Below are 13039 nucleotides of genomic sequence, written 5' to 3'. Positions count from 1 at the left end.
TTGACGAGCTTTGTATGCTAGGTTTATTTGGAAGCAGCTTTCCATATACAGATTCAGACAAACGTCTAGAGTTTCGTCTTATAATGGCTAGTTGGTTAGATTTATATGTAGCTGAATCTGATATGTTTTGTTTGCCGAGCGTCTTTAGATCATTTGAACCATAATGAGCTGTGCAAGATATTGTATTTTTTTGTTTTGCAAAGTATAAAATACGACATTAATTCCGTTACAGCAAATATCTATGACATAGCTATACGTTTACGTTTAAATTTAAATAGCAAACATTTATTTTGAAAACATTAAGAGGGAAATATTTTGGGCCTTCTTCTTGTGCCTCTACCAGTACAGATGCTATATTTTAAAGTTTTGACTAGTTTGCTTGTACCTAAAATTTCTTTGTACTATTGTTAGACTTAACGATATACACAGTGGACTCCTTGTTTTGTTTTGTTGCTTAAAGATGCACTCTTACCCCCAGATAAGGTTTACAACAATTAATAAAATTGTTTTAATATTCCAAAAAGGATGAATAATAGTCGAATACAATAGTTCTTATGAAGGATACCGAGTTTAATTTGAAAGAAATAAGCATAAAAACGGAATTTCTACCTCATGAGACGATAGCAGATTACAGTTAATCTTTTAGCATTCACCAATCATTTAATATTTTTGCGCTCTCTGCTATTAAATGTTCGGTTACAATATTGTTATCATTAATTAATATTTTCCATAAATGCATTATTTAGTAGTCAAAATTGATGTTTGTTATACATGTGTATGTATTGATTTTGAATAAGAGTGTCACTTTAATAGAATAATCAATACAACTCTGCACATTTGTGCTAAAGAAACTGCATTCTCGTTGGATTAAACTATCTGCGTGACAGCGTGACCGCTGTTCGTTTGATCGCATATTTATTTGCAACTGTTTAATTTTGACATGAGGCAAACAAAAGTATTTGCCGTGTATTTGCAGTGTTTTCATAGTCATTATTTTGTGGGTTTTTTGGTTCACCGTTCTTAAAAACCACGCTATTTTCATCGCGAGCAATCAAAAGACAGCAACAATAAAACATAACAAATAAATAGATAAGCAAATAATACATATATGTGCTCCCATATATGGGTGCAGCTGTAGTTATTTCAAGAAATTATGGATTCATCCATATCTGTTTTCGAAAACTACCAAAAAGTCACTTATTCTGACAAACCGATCCATACATACGAGAATAGAAACTAGTGATTTTACCGAATGCCATGATTCATAATTGAACATTATTTTTTATCTGTTTGTAACATATTTTTTATGTAAACAAATATGAAATCACCGATACATTCTTCCATACAGATAAGGATGCATCCTTAATTTCATAATTTAATTATGTATGCACCAATATATACATTAAAAACACATGGATGCACTTATTACATATGCGCTTAACCATAAAGTATATGCTATACGTTCATATTTGTATCGCTCCACCCATAAGTATGAGTGCATCGTACATAAACGATTTCTGGAAAATACCGTATACCTTAGAAAATGGCACTATCACCAATGATGATAAATACAAGTTGTTATTCTTCCAAATGATCAGTTGAATTGCAACAAAAGAGACAACAGCGAAAACACGGAGGTAGTAAAAGCTCACATCTTAAGATATTGATATTTAAAACAGCATTATATACAGTCGAACCCGTTGGCTCGACCTCGCTTGGCTCGATTTCCGCGTTAGCTCAAACTGGATGTTAAGGACCGTTTTACTTATACTAAAGGTTAGCATTCTCGCTTGGCTCAAATTTTCTGAGGTTCGAGGTATTTTCGCGGGTTCCTGTGAGTTCGAGCCAACTCGGGTTCAACTATATTTTCATCTATTAATTCTATATTCCAGCGGACGACAACACAGATGGAACAGGCTTCTGTGCGTGGCTGCTGCACGCCTTCTCCATACTTCTCATTGTCGTTACCCTGCCCTTCTCTCTGGTATTCTGTATAAAGGTAAATAATACAGTGGAAACCCGTTGGCTCGAACTCGCTTGGCTCGAATTCCTCGTTTGCTCGAACTTGATTTGGAGGACCGATTTCTTTATACTGAAGGCTAACAATACCGCTTGGCTCGAATTTTGGGACGCTCGAAGTATTTTTGCCGGTCCCTGGGAGTTCGAGCCAACGGGGTTCGACTGTATATGATATTGTAGCCATGTTTGCATATACTTGTACATGTATGTTAACAATAAAAGGAATCATGGTCATCACTTTTTATCGTGTAGTTTTTTTACAGATTCCTAAAGGCTTCTCTGCCATCAAGTAGTACATATGTGCTACTCCCTGTAAATAATATCACATATCATATCATTGAGATTGTCCTAGCGATTACCCACCACATTTATTTAATTTATTTAACAACGTTAAGCTGATTAATGAAGGACGGATATCCATCGGACTCCACACACTTTGACAAGCCCAATTGCGTTCATACCCCGATAATGACATCATCGCCGCAATTCATTCCTAAAATATATTTTTTTTTTTTATTTTAAGTAAGAAACGGAATTGAGGCAATATTCAATAAGGTCTTGAATTTGAGTTTGTGACTTAGATTCAGAAATACGCTTTTTAAAAAAATAGTGATAATAGTTTTTATCATATTTTTTGATACAATACTGGTGCTGAATGATAGAACCTGTTAATATGAACATGCTCACAAATGAAATCTTCTATGCTCTTGTCGCAACAGTTTTAAAATAGTTTTTGCACTTTTGTGTTCTTAAACTGAAACTCAGACTCTGTGGGCCGTTTGAATAAAGGTCGTAGTCGAGTACAGTCGTAAATTGAAATAATCTTAGTGTGTTAGTCTCACCATTTTGCTACATATGTGTGTGAATTAAACTCAAGCCAGGCCAAAAAATGGTTTGGTTAGGGTTTCATCCTTTTCAAAAACAGGTGGGGTAGGTAGGCTTTTTTATTTCTTTTATAAGGCTTTATATAAGAACGTTATTTTCATCATTGGAGAATGGTGTTAATGTAATCTTCTGTATGAACCCTTAAAGGTTTTAAACTACATATTAAAAGACACTTTAAATTATGTTTTACCCACTGTTATTAAAACAGTAGGGTCGACGCCTATTTCGTAAGTAGGGTCGGGGGGGGGGGTATTATTTCGATGTATTGCCAATAGTGATCTTTATACAGATTAAAGATTAATTAAGTAACGCCTTAAACCCTTTACGTTAATCCTGGGGCGGTATTCATAAAACTTCTTAAGTCATTTCCTAACTTCAGTCACTTTCCTAATTTAATAATCTCTTTAGTCATATGAAATAAAAAAAAAACCTAATAATTTCCAAAATTTATTTCCATTGACCTTATTGAAAAACACACACTTTAATGTTAAAAACACTTATACATTTATTTTCATTTGACTATGAAAGCTTTTAGAAATCGACTTAAGTTAGAAAATGACTTAAGATTCTTTATGAATACGGCCCCTGGGCTATAATTGATTATGACCCTGTACTTTTCCAGGTGGTCCAAGAGTACGAGCGAGCGGTTATATTCAGACTGGGACGACTTCCCTTAGGAGGGGCAAAGGGACCAGGTTAATACGATCGAGAAGTTGGATTAATAAATTATAGTTTGTATAAATTGATGTAAGCCTTATATTTTGGCAGGTAAATGTCTCTAAATATAGGAAAACCACATTGTTATGCACCAGTCAATTGTAACCACGTCCCCCCCCCCAGTTCTGGGGGTATACCGGGGATAGCCGGGGAAATTGCCGTGTTTCTACCACCCAGGTGCCCCGTAGGGCCGGGTACGTGCGTCAAAAGTAGCGGGGAATGGGCCTTACCTAGGATCCCTGGGGGTGCGGGGGCATTTGGCGGGGATTTTACCAGCAGTTCGTCTCCGCAGAGCAGGAATTTTACCCGGGCTTGGCTGGACCGAAAGTCAAAGTCCCCGCTATTCCCCGGACCTGGGGGGGGGGGGGGGCGTGGTTACAATTGAATGGTGCATAATATGTAATTAATCAGTTTCTAAAAAAATAAAAATGATGATGGAATCTGGTTCCTGTTTTGGAAGTTATAAATCTATGACAAACGTGCATATTACGTTGGAATCCGTTTCCTTCGTTGAGTGTTGTACAGTATTTATCTAAACATAGTGGCGGACATTCTGTTGTGTATAAAATGTCAATACATTAAGGGCCTTCCACAGTGCTAAAGTGGGTTAGGAAGGCCAAAAATTTAAATGTTACAAAATATCATGTTTTATTAGTTTTGAGAAACATTAGGAGTAACAAGTACATCCTTAGGTAGGGTCGGGTAACCCGAACCTAATGACATGTTTATAGAAATAAGGATTTAACCAATAACCACTGTTGAAGGCCCTTAACTGAAAACAAATAGAGATCCCATCTCAACATCGTTCCTCCTGTGTTCTTAATATTTTGTAAACCTCGTATGTATACTCCTTTGTAATGGGACTGTTTCAGGGATCTTCTTCATCATTCCCTGTATAGAGAGCTACACGAAGATAGATCTGAGGACGGTGTCCTTCGATGTCCCTCCACAAGAGGTAAGTAACACCCATGTAACTCAATCTTAAACATGGAATATGAAACACGTTTGTCCGGTAAGCGCAGTGGTTAGCGCACTCGCTTCTCACCAAGGCGACCCGGGTTCGGTTCCCGGCCTTGGCGCATGTGAGTTTGGTAAGTGGTCACCAAGCCGGACAAGTGGGTTTTCTCCGGGCAATCCGGTTTCCCTCACAACATACGATCACACTCTCGCGCAACATCATGCCAACGAGCGTGACTTAGTATAAGATATCATAATTTCTTCAATATCGTTGTAAAATGTATAATGTTTAAACTAATCTGAAACATGGAACTGTTCACCTTGTTTCTCATAGTAGCTCTAATGCGGGTAATTCATCGTGACCATATAATATTTGTGAAATCAAACACATCCAACTGACCAGGTTGTTCTTTTATTACGTTTGATTGGCTTGTTTTATCAGTAGATTAATATTTTCTTTTATTTGAGGACCTTTGAAACTTAATAACATTTTAATGCCAGAAAAAAATGAAAATAACCAGATTTTCGAAGGGCAAAAACGCTGTTAATTTTAATGAATTTTATTTATTAATGTTTATTAATTTTGAGTTTGTATCCACATAACCTCAAAAATGGTGATATAACCTCAAAAATTGTGACATAACCTCAAAAATTGTGTATAACATGCATAGGATATTTCCAAAAAAATACGTTGTTACTGCTTCTACTGTTAAAATATGTTTTTCTCTGTTACTTGAAACGTTTATGACATTGGCCATTAACTCTGATATTTAACCAGAATAGGAATATGGTAGAGTTCATTATATAGGAACAAAGAAGTTCCCATCCGTTAATTGGAAACGCATCAAAATTAAGAAATGGTAAGAGGTCTATAATCAAGGGCTATATCGTATATAAAACTCCATAAATATTGGAACTGTGTTCCATCTTATATTACGAATCCCATTTCATGAGAAATTGCCCCACAAATTGAATTGTCAGGCTTTCTAAGCAGGATGTAAGATTGCCTTTTCCTTGTACAAACTATGCTGGGCCAATTGTCAGTAACTGTATAAGTACAAAAAGCATCAAATAATAATTAAAATCATAATTGATCTTAGGATTATTTAAAGATTTGCCACGACTCGTTCATTTACAGGTGATATCTGAATCTGGTTGTTGGTTTCAACATATTTATTTCATGAAAATATACATATGATAGCATATATTCCATTTTAATTATTTAAAAATTTGATCGGAAGCTAAAAGCTTACAAAGATCATCTTCTAGTCGTTGAGAAGTTGAGGACATTGAAAAAGAATATATTTGTTTTACAGCATTTGTCTTTAAACGAACGCCAGCATGGCTTAAACATGTGTTTTCTTTGCTAAAAGTGTGAGGTTCATGGGACACTTTTAATAAAGGTCGGAAGGCCTAAGGTCGTAATTTTCTGGCTTAATCCCTTTTTGGACGTTAACTGTAAAAATAATCGAAAGAACATTGATCGCAAGTTTCTACACGTACATTTCTATCATTGTTGCCGAGTATCGTAAGATCTACAACTAAAATACCTTTGACACTTGACAACATGTTTGATACTTTAAACTAGTATTCCTTGCATTTGATATCAGAAAAATGATGCCGTGATTCTGTGTGATTATAAAATAGTTCACAAGTGTAAAACAGCAGAAGCAGAAAATAGCATCGTATTTTGAAGGCTTAGAAATACTTTCATATCTTTTCTGTCGAAAAAAGTTATTTAGAAATTAACGTTTGTTTGTTAATTTATTCAATTTGATTACATCGCTTGTGGCCCGTGGTGACCCATGTGAGCCCCTTTAAAGTCCCGTGATTCCTCACCCTGGTTATATTGTACAATAGTCTCAGAAAGGCGGGGAAACTTACTTCAACCCTTGACAAGTACGAATATACGAATTGTCGTACCGAGAGCGCTTTTTGAAGGCCAACTCTCTTCGTACACGCAATTTCTTCCTTTGGAGATATTGAACAAAAGTCGAACAATCAGCCCCGTAATTCACCAGAACGGATATTGCTACACTCAGAACCGAACTACACCAGAACGGATATATCTGCAATCAAAATCGAAATACACAAGAACGGATATTGTTCGCCGCACCCTTGCGATGTTCCCAATAATATACCACCACATTGATAAGCGGAACATAATTTATTTCGTGCCAGTTGTATCGTCTGTCTGAATTTTTGACATATCAAACGTCTTCATAAATAGAAGTTTGTCATTTCCAACGTTCCCCAAGGCTGCAGCCGGCTTCGTTCAAGATATTGAATCCATTTCCAATAAATATAACCTAAAAGCACTGTCGAAATCTTCTCCAGACAGGACTTTCCCAAATTCTTTACTATGGAAATGAACTGTTAAAAATTCCTCGCATGATACGATTGAAAACAAATAAAAATCTTATTAGCTGTTAGAGACTTGATACGTTTCCAAAACTGGTATCGCAAATATGATATTTGCAATATGTTGTACATTAGTAGAGTTTATACTCTGTTAGATGCTGTAATGCTGCAATATAAGCTTTGCAATCATTTATTGACCCTTTCGTATACATTTCCCTTTTGCGTGTTTGTAGGGCAAACAACAATTATTCATAGTGCCTGCTCAGGGCAAACTACACTAATTCGGAAGTGCCTACTCATTGTTAAATTGCCTTATTTCTTTTAATTGACGCATGACAGTGAATCAAAGACATAGTTTTACCATCACTGACCATTAGCTACCTCTCATATTTATAGGATCTGAAACTAAATGGTTCGTACTTTTAAAAACAGGTTGAACATGCTGGATCTACTTGATCTACTTTTTTACTGTTTACATTTTCACCGCATTGTTTGTCCTCGTACACCGGATATTGTCATTTTACCGAATACACGGTGGTTACGTTCAACCAATTTTATTTTTTTAGGAGAAACGTGACTTTTTTCTTACGTTGTTTAAGGTTTATTAAACAAGTGAAACTATCCCCCATATATGTTGTTTGGTTCGTGAAGCAGTGAAAAGCATTTTTATCTTGCATGCAAATTGGTCAATTGACTACAGAATATATAGGATTTTATTTAGTGGTCTCTGACCTTGTACATAGACACGATATAAAAATCTTGTTTCGAAAGCCTTTGTTACTTATGTTTGTGTACATGTCACTTATGACTGCCTACTTTACTTTCACATAACACGATGCATGCTTATAAATTGTGTTTTTCTATTAGGAGAAAATAGAGATTATAGATTTTAAGTGTTGTATTGTATTCAAGTACAGCTATCAAAATCCGCACGCAAGGCATGTATCATAAATACTTTGATTTGTATATATCTCTTGTTCTGTAATCCACCTGTTTGACTAAAACAATATGTCTTTGGCGTACCACAAAATCACAGTTGGTTTTGGGCTACTGTATTTTCCATTACGCAATCTCAAAGAAAACAGTTTCTATCTGGAGTAATACGTGCCTATGGCGTAGCGGAACCATAACAACTATAGATTTTCTCATCGGATTTGCCTTACATCCTAATTTGGCGAACTGATTGCTGGCAAAAGTGAAGAAGACAGACGGTGTTTGCGTTTAGACTGATTCCCTGTCTTTGAAATGTCTTATGGGGCAATTTAGAGAGACTAATGGCGTTTCGGTGGAGCTAGCAGTATAAGTTCCCCCGGATACGAGGCTGATCTCATCTGGTTTGACGAAGCCGTTGTTTTTGACGTTTTCAAAATATTAGATGGCTATACGGACTATTATAATTTCCTGTACATATATATAACATCATCGACATGTAAATGTCATATTGCAAGTTCTGCCCAAGTATTACGTGACGGTATAGGTGGACGCTAAGAAGAAATAACCCTTTATAGTTTCATTTTTCCGGTATAATATTATATATAATTTTCATCACTTGAATTGGAATTGGAATATAACAGTGTATGTATATATACAGTCAAAACTCGCTATAACGAAGTCGTTGTGACCTCGGAAAAAAACTTCGATACAACCGTAGAACTTAACCCGAAACATTCGAACAAAAGTTCGATATAACCAAAATATCGAGATAACGGATTTCGACATAGCGAGTTTCGACTGTATTTATTCATTGTACTGCAGGTCCTGACCAAAGACTCCGTGACGGTGTCGGTGGACGCGGTGGTATATTACCGAGTCTCCAATCCCACTGTGTCTGTAGCCAACGTTGAAAACGCGCACCACTCCACCCGCCTGCTGGCCCAGACCACGCTACGCAACATCCTGGGAACCAAGAGTATGGCGGAGATACTCTCTGACCGTGAAAGCATAAGTCAGGGAATGCAGGTACTGTAAAATATCAGGCTTTCAGCTCGTCCGTTTTTGTTTTCTTTTTAAGATCGCCCCGATAGCTAAGTGGTCGAGCGTTCGTTTTTGGAGTGGAAGGTCGGGGGTTCAAACCCCGGCCGTGTCAAACCGAAAGACGTTCAAATATGGAACCAGTCTAGCTCAGTATTTAAAGTGTATTGATGAATTGATACGCATATTGTATATTTCGTCGAATTTCAGTTTATATTTTTTACAATTTAAATGTTGTTATAAATGAAGTATCTTGATTTTTAGGTAGAAAACAACAGTGAAAGAAACGACATAGTATGGTATTGGCTGTAGTTTTAGTTTAAAGATATTTATTCTGATCAATGAAAAACATAGATAGATGCAAAATTTACAAAACACATAATATACTTCTGTCTGAAAAGATCGGAAGTCAGACTATAATTTCCAGTGCTTCTCTATAATTGTGTTTACTTTTAAAGTAGAATGGGTTAGATATGGGCTATGGTCCGTTTAGTTTTAACTACAAAATAACACACTTAGTTTGTGAGGAAGATGAAACATATTTATTAGAAATACAGCTCTAGTGTTCCTGCTACACCAGGAGAATGTCATTGGCTAAACCAGTGCTGTATAGAACTGTTCTTCTTTTTATTATGAAAATAATACAAAACATGTTTTTAATACAAATACGACCATAGGATGCAATGTTATTCTGGATATTAAAGCCAGCTGACGTCAATGATGTAAATTAATTTCTGTTTCAGTCGACATTAGATGAAGCCACGGACAGATGGGGCATAAAAGTGGAGAGGGTGGAAATGTAAGTACCTTTAATGCACCAGTCAATTGTAACAACGGCCCCCAAGGTACGCGGGTATACCGGAGATAGCCGGGAAAATGGGCTGTGTTTTTACCTTTCAGGTGGCCCCGCAGTGCCGGGTGAGTGCGGTGGTTTTGTCTTCGCTTTAAATATAGCGGGGAATGGGCCTTACCAAGGGTCCCTGGGGTGCGGGGGCATTTGGCGGGGATTTTACCATCTGTCAAAGTCCCCGCTATTCCCCGACCTGGGGGGGGGGGGCGTGGCTACAATTGACTGGTGCATAAATGTATCGTCGGATATCCGTGATATATTATTGCGCTTTGCTGCATTGTGTTCCGTAGGCGATTTGGCTAAGAAACTCTCGAAATCATGAATATCAATGAGGCTTTTATTTTATTTCGCAAGAAACCGATGTGGAGATATGCACAGACAGTGAAGAAATAATCTGACGATAGCCGAAATTGCTATCTACAATTTTAGAACTGCTACGTAGACCACTCACCTATGGTAACAACTAACACTACATAGTTATTCAATGAAGAGTATTTAATTGTAACAAGCATGTGAATTCGTTGGAAGGACAGTTATCTCCCCTGCCTTATGTCTTCATTGAAACGAAATATAGTCAGTTATTTTACCCAAGGTATTTATCATGGAGTATTACGGAAACCTTGTCGGCCAGATCTAGCATAAGACACTGAAAGACTTAAGTCAGAAGGCTTTAAAATAGCAGACCAGTAATTACTCAACACAGCTAACAAAACGTCTGAAGAATTACAATAGTTTGCCTTAGACAAATGTTCGCGTTACTGTTTTGAACGTTTAAGACATGGCATATTCGTATCTATATCCTGAAGGCGGCGACATCTTTTCAATAATACAACGGACACTGAAGGGAAACGCCAAGTTCATCGCTTTAAAGCTGCACTCTCACATTAACTGTTTTGACAACTTTTTTTATTTTTTGTCTTGGAATGAGCCTTTTTTAGCGTAAATATTTAGAAATCAGCGTTTTTGTTGGTACTAAACTGGTTTCGGTTTTATATCGGTTTCACGAACTGTGAATTTGTTGTAACAGTTTCAAATAACCAAACCAAAACCAGTGTAATCGCTTTTTAACGAAACCGAAACCGGTTTTTGAAACTATCGAAACCCCTGCCGGAGGCGGTTTCATGGGTTCGTTCCATCCGAAAACTAGTTTACTTTGAAAACTACATGGCGGAAAGTGATCAACCACGTTTGTTGAAACACATTTTACTTATAACAATACCTTACAATAGGCAAATGAGCTAAATAAAAAAGGTAATAATCATAATAAGAAATGATGGCTACATGCAGTAGCTCTGCCATGTTGTTAAAAACTGTACAGAAAACCACGCATTTGTTACTTCAAGCAAAACTATCTAAACAGGTTTTGAAACTGCTGAAACCATTAAACCAGAACTAAAACTAGTTTGCTATCAACAAAAACGCCCTATATTCCATCTTTCTAAATATTATAAGAGGTTAGTAGATGACCCGATCACCTTCGCTTGCACCCCATATCGGGTGACCTACTAGCCTCGACAACCTGTTTACATGTTTCAATGTTTCATTCAATATTAATCGGAATCGGAAAATATACGCCATTTTGGTACGATATAAATTTGATGACCCAATATGGAAAAATATGGGGTCACCGCATGACCAGTCCTGGACCAATGGCGTTGCGTTATTTATGTTTGAGGCGTGATATATACCAATAACAGCGATAATATAGATATGTTATGCGGGTAATTGGTATCGTACTGTGGAATGGAGTTCATGTCAATAATTTATTTTACATTCCAGTAAGGACGTCCGGTTACCCGTGCAGCTACAAAGGGCCATGGCGGCGGAGGCAGAGGCCACACGTGAGGCTCGGGCTAAGGTCAGTGGAAGCATCATATAGTTTGCTTATACTTAGCACATTTCCAACCCTTTGACGTCCACGTAACTGACGGCTCATTTCGCGTAGTGTATTGTTTTTATATTTTGCGAGCGTCTATAAATAATATACTTCTACTTTGGCGTACCGTATTATGCTTTCAAATCTTTGATCGGGCCTCGATGTTTTCTGCTATACTTGTTATGGTGGTTAATTTAGTGATTGTTCACCTTTATGACCGCATGTGTACATCCTTCGAGACGGAAGACTAAAAAGTAACGAAATAATGTATGAATTACTTAAGGTCTTCTGATTGTTGACGTTTATTACTTTTCTACTATGTTGTTTGCAGGTAATAGCAGCGGAGGGCGAGCAGAAGGCCTCGAGAGCGTTAAAAGAGGCGGCTGACGTCATGGCTACGTCATCAGCCGCGTTACAGCTCAGATATCTGCAGACACTTAGTTCGATCTCGGCGGAGAAGAATTCCACAATCATTTTCCCGCTTCCAATTGACCTCCTTTCAGCTTTCACCTCTAAAAAGCAGTTACCGCCTGGCCCTCCAGAGCAAAACACAAATATTTTCTAAACACTTATATTTAAACAATGTTCGTGGAACTGTCAGAACCCATGGTAAACACGTTTAATGAGTTTTAAGTAAGACTTAGCAGATGTTTCGTGGGTTAAAAATGATTATTCTTTGAGTGCAATACAATTACAGCTGCAGTATTAATACAACTTAACGAATTTGTGAAAGCTTTCTTGCGTGAAATGATCTTTGTTAACATACAGATAGGTTACGTTTATGACGTTAAACGATTCAAATACGGACCGGAATGCTTTCTGAAGAACAAATGCAAATGCAGTTTTGTTGTTTTTTATCATTGTAACTATGTTGCAGAGTCGATGTTTTATACATAAACCATGCATGTATGTTGTAGGGTCGGTTTCCTTCGTCATAGTTATTGGAATAAAAATAAATGTGCATTCCAGTACTCTTTTTACATTTTTTCATCTTACTTTTGACCAAAGATACTAAGTAAAATCAATTTAAGTCCGATCAATGTTTGCCGTCAATCTGTGTACCATTATGCCGTTTGAATAGTTTAGCAAAGAAATTATTGATTAGGTCTCCTTTTCTGCGCCATTACATAGACATAATGTATAAATATGTACCGAATAGTACCAATGGCCATGCCTTTCCCACAAAGTGTGTGATTGTGCTAAAAAATGCTTAAAGGTTACCCCACAATTGGAGAGAGATTAGGCATACCGTGTTTATGCATGTGCACATTCAAATATATCAGCAGCAAATGTCACGGTAAGCTAATGCATGCATACGGAACTCCTCGGCCATTTTCCGTCGAAAACAACATCGGACGTATATTGACGGTACAATGTCAGAAATCTTTACATTAAACTTCGCT

General features: G+C 37.0%; 1 protein-coding gene across 6 annotated transcripts in view; it reads left to right on the top strand.

The window, feature by feature from the left end:
- Positions 1-12604, top strand: part of LOC128224014 (band 7 protein AGAP004871-like) — a 43495-nt gene extending 30891 nt beyond the window's left edge. For all 6 annotated transcript variants that reach the window (XM_052933595.1, XM_052933596.1, XM_052933598.1 and 3 more), the window contains exons 2-8: positions 1893-1999; positions 3527-3599; positions 4494-4576; positions 8695-8898; positions 9654-9709; positions 11540-11618; positions 11968-12604. In XM_052933595.1, coding sequence (XP_052789555.1) covers positions 1893-1999; positions 3527-3599; positions 4494-4576; positions 8695-8898; positions 9654-9709; positions 11540-11618; positions 11968-12201 — 836 coding nt within the window. In that variant the 3' untranslated portion in view covers positions 12202-12604. The remainder of the gene's footprint in view (positions 1-1892; positions 2000-3526; positions 3600-4493; positions 4577-8694; positions 8899-9653; positions 9710-11539; positions 11619-11967) is intronic.
- The last annotated feature ends 435 nt before the right edge of the window (positions 12605-13039 follow it).

This window comes from Mya arenaria, chromosome 17, assembly GCF_026914265.1.
Source record: "Mya arenaria isolate MELC-2E11 chromosome 17, ASM2691426v1".
Lineage (NCBI taxonomy): Eukaryota > Metazoa > Mollusca > Bivalvia > Myida > Myidae > Mya > Mya arenaria.
This window is presented reverse-complemented; position numbering and strand designations above follow the sequence as displayed.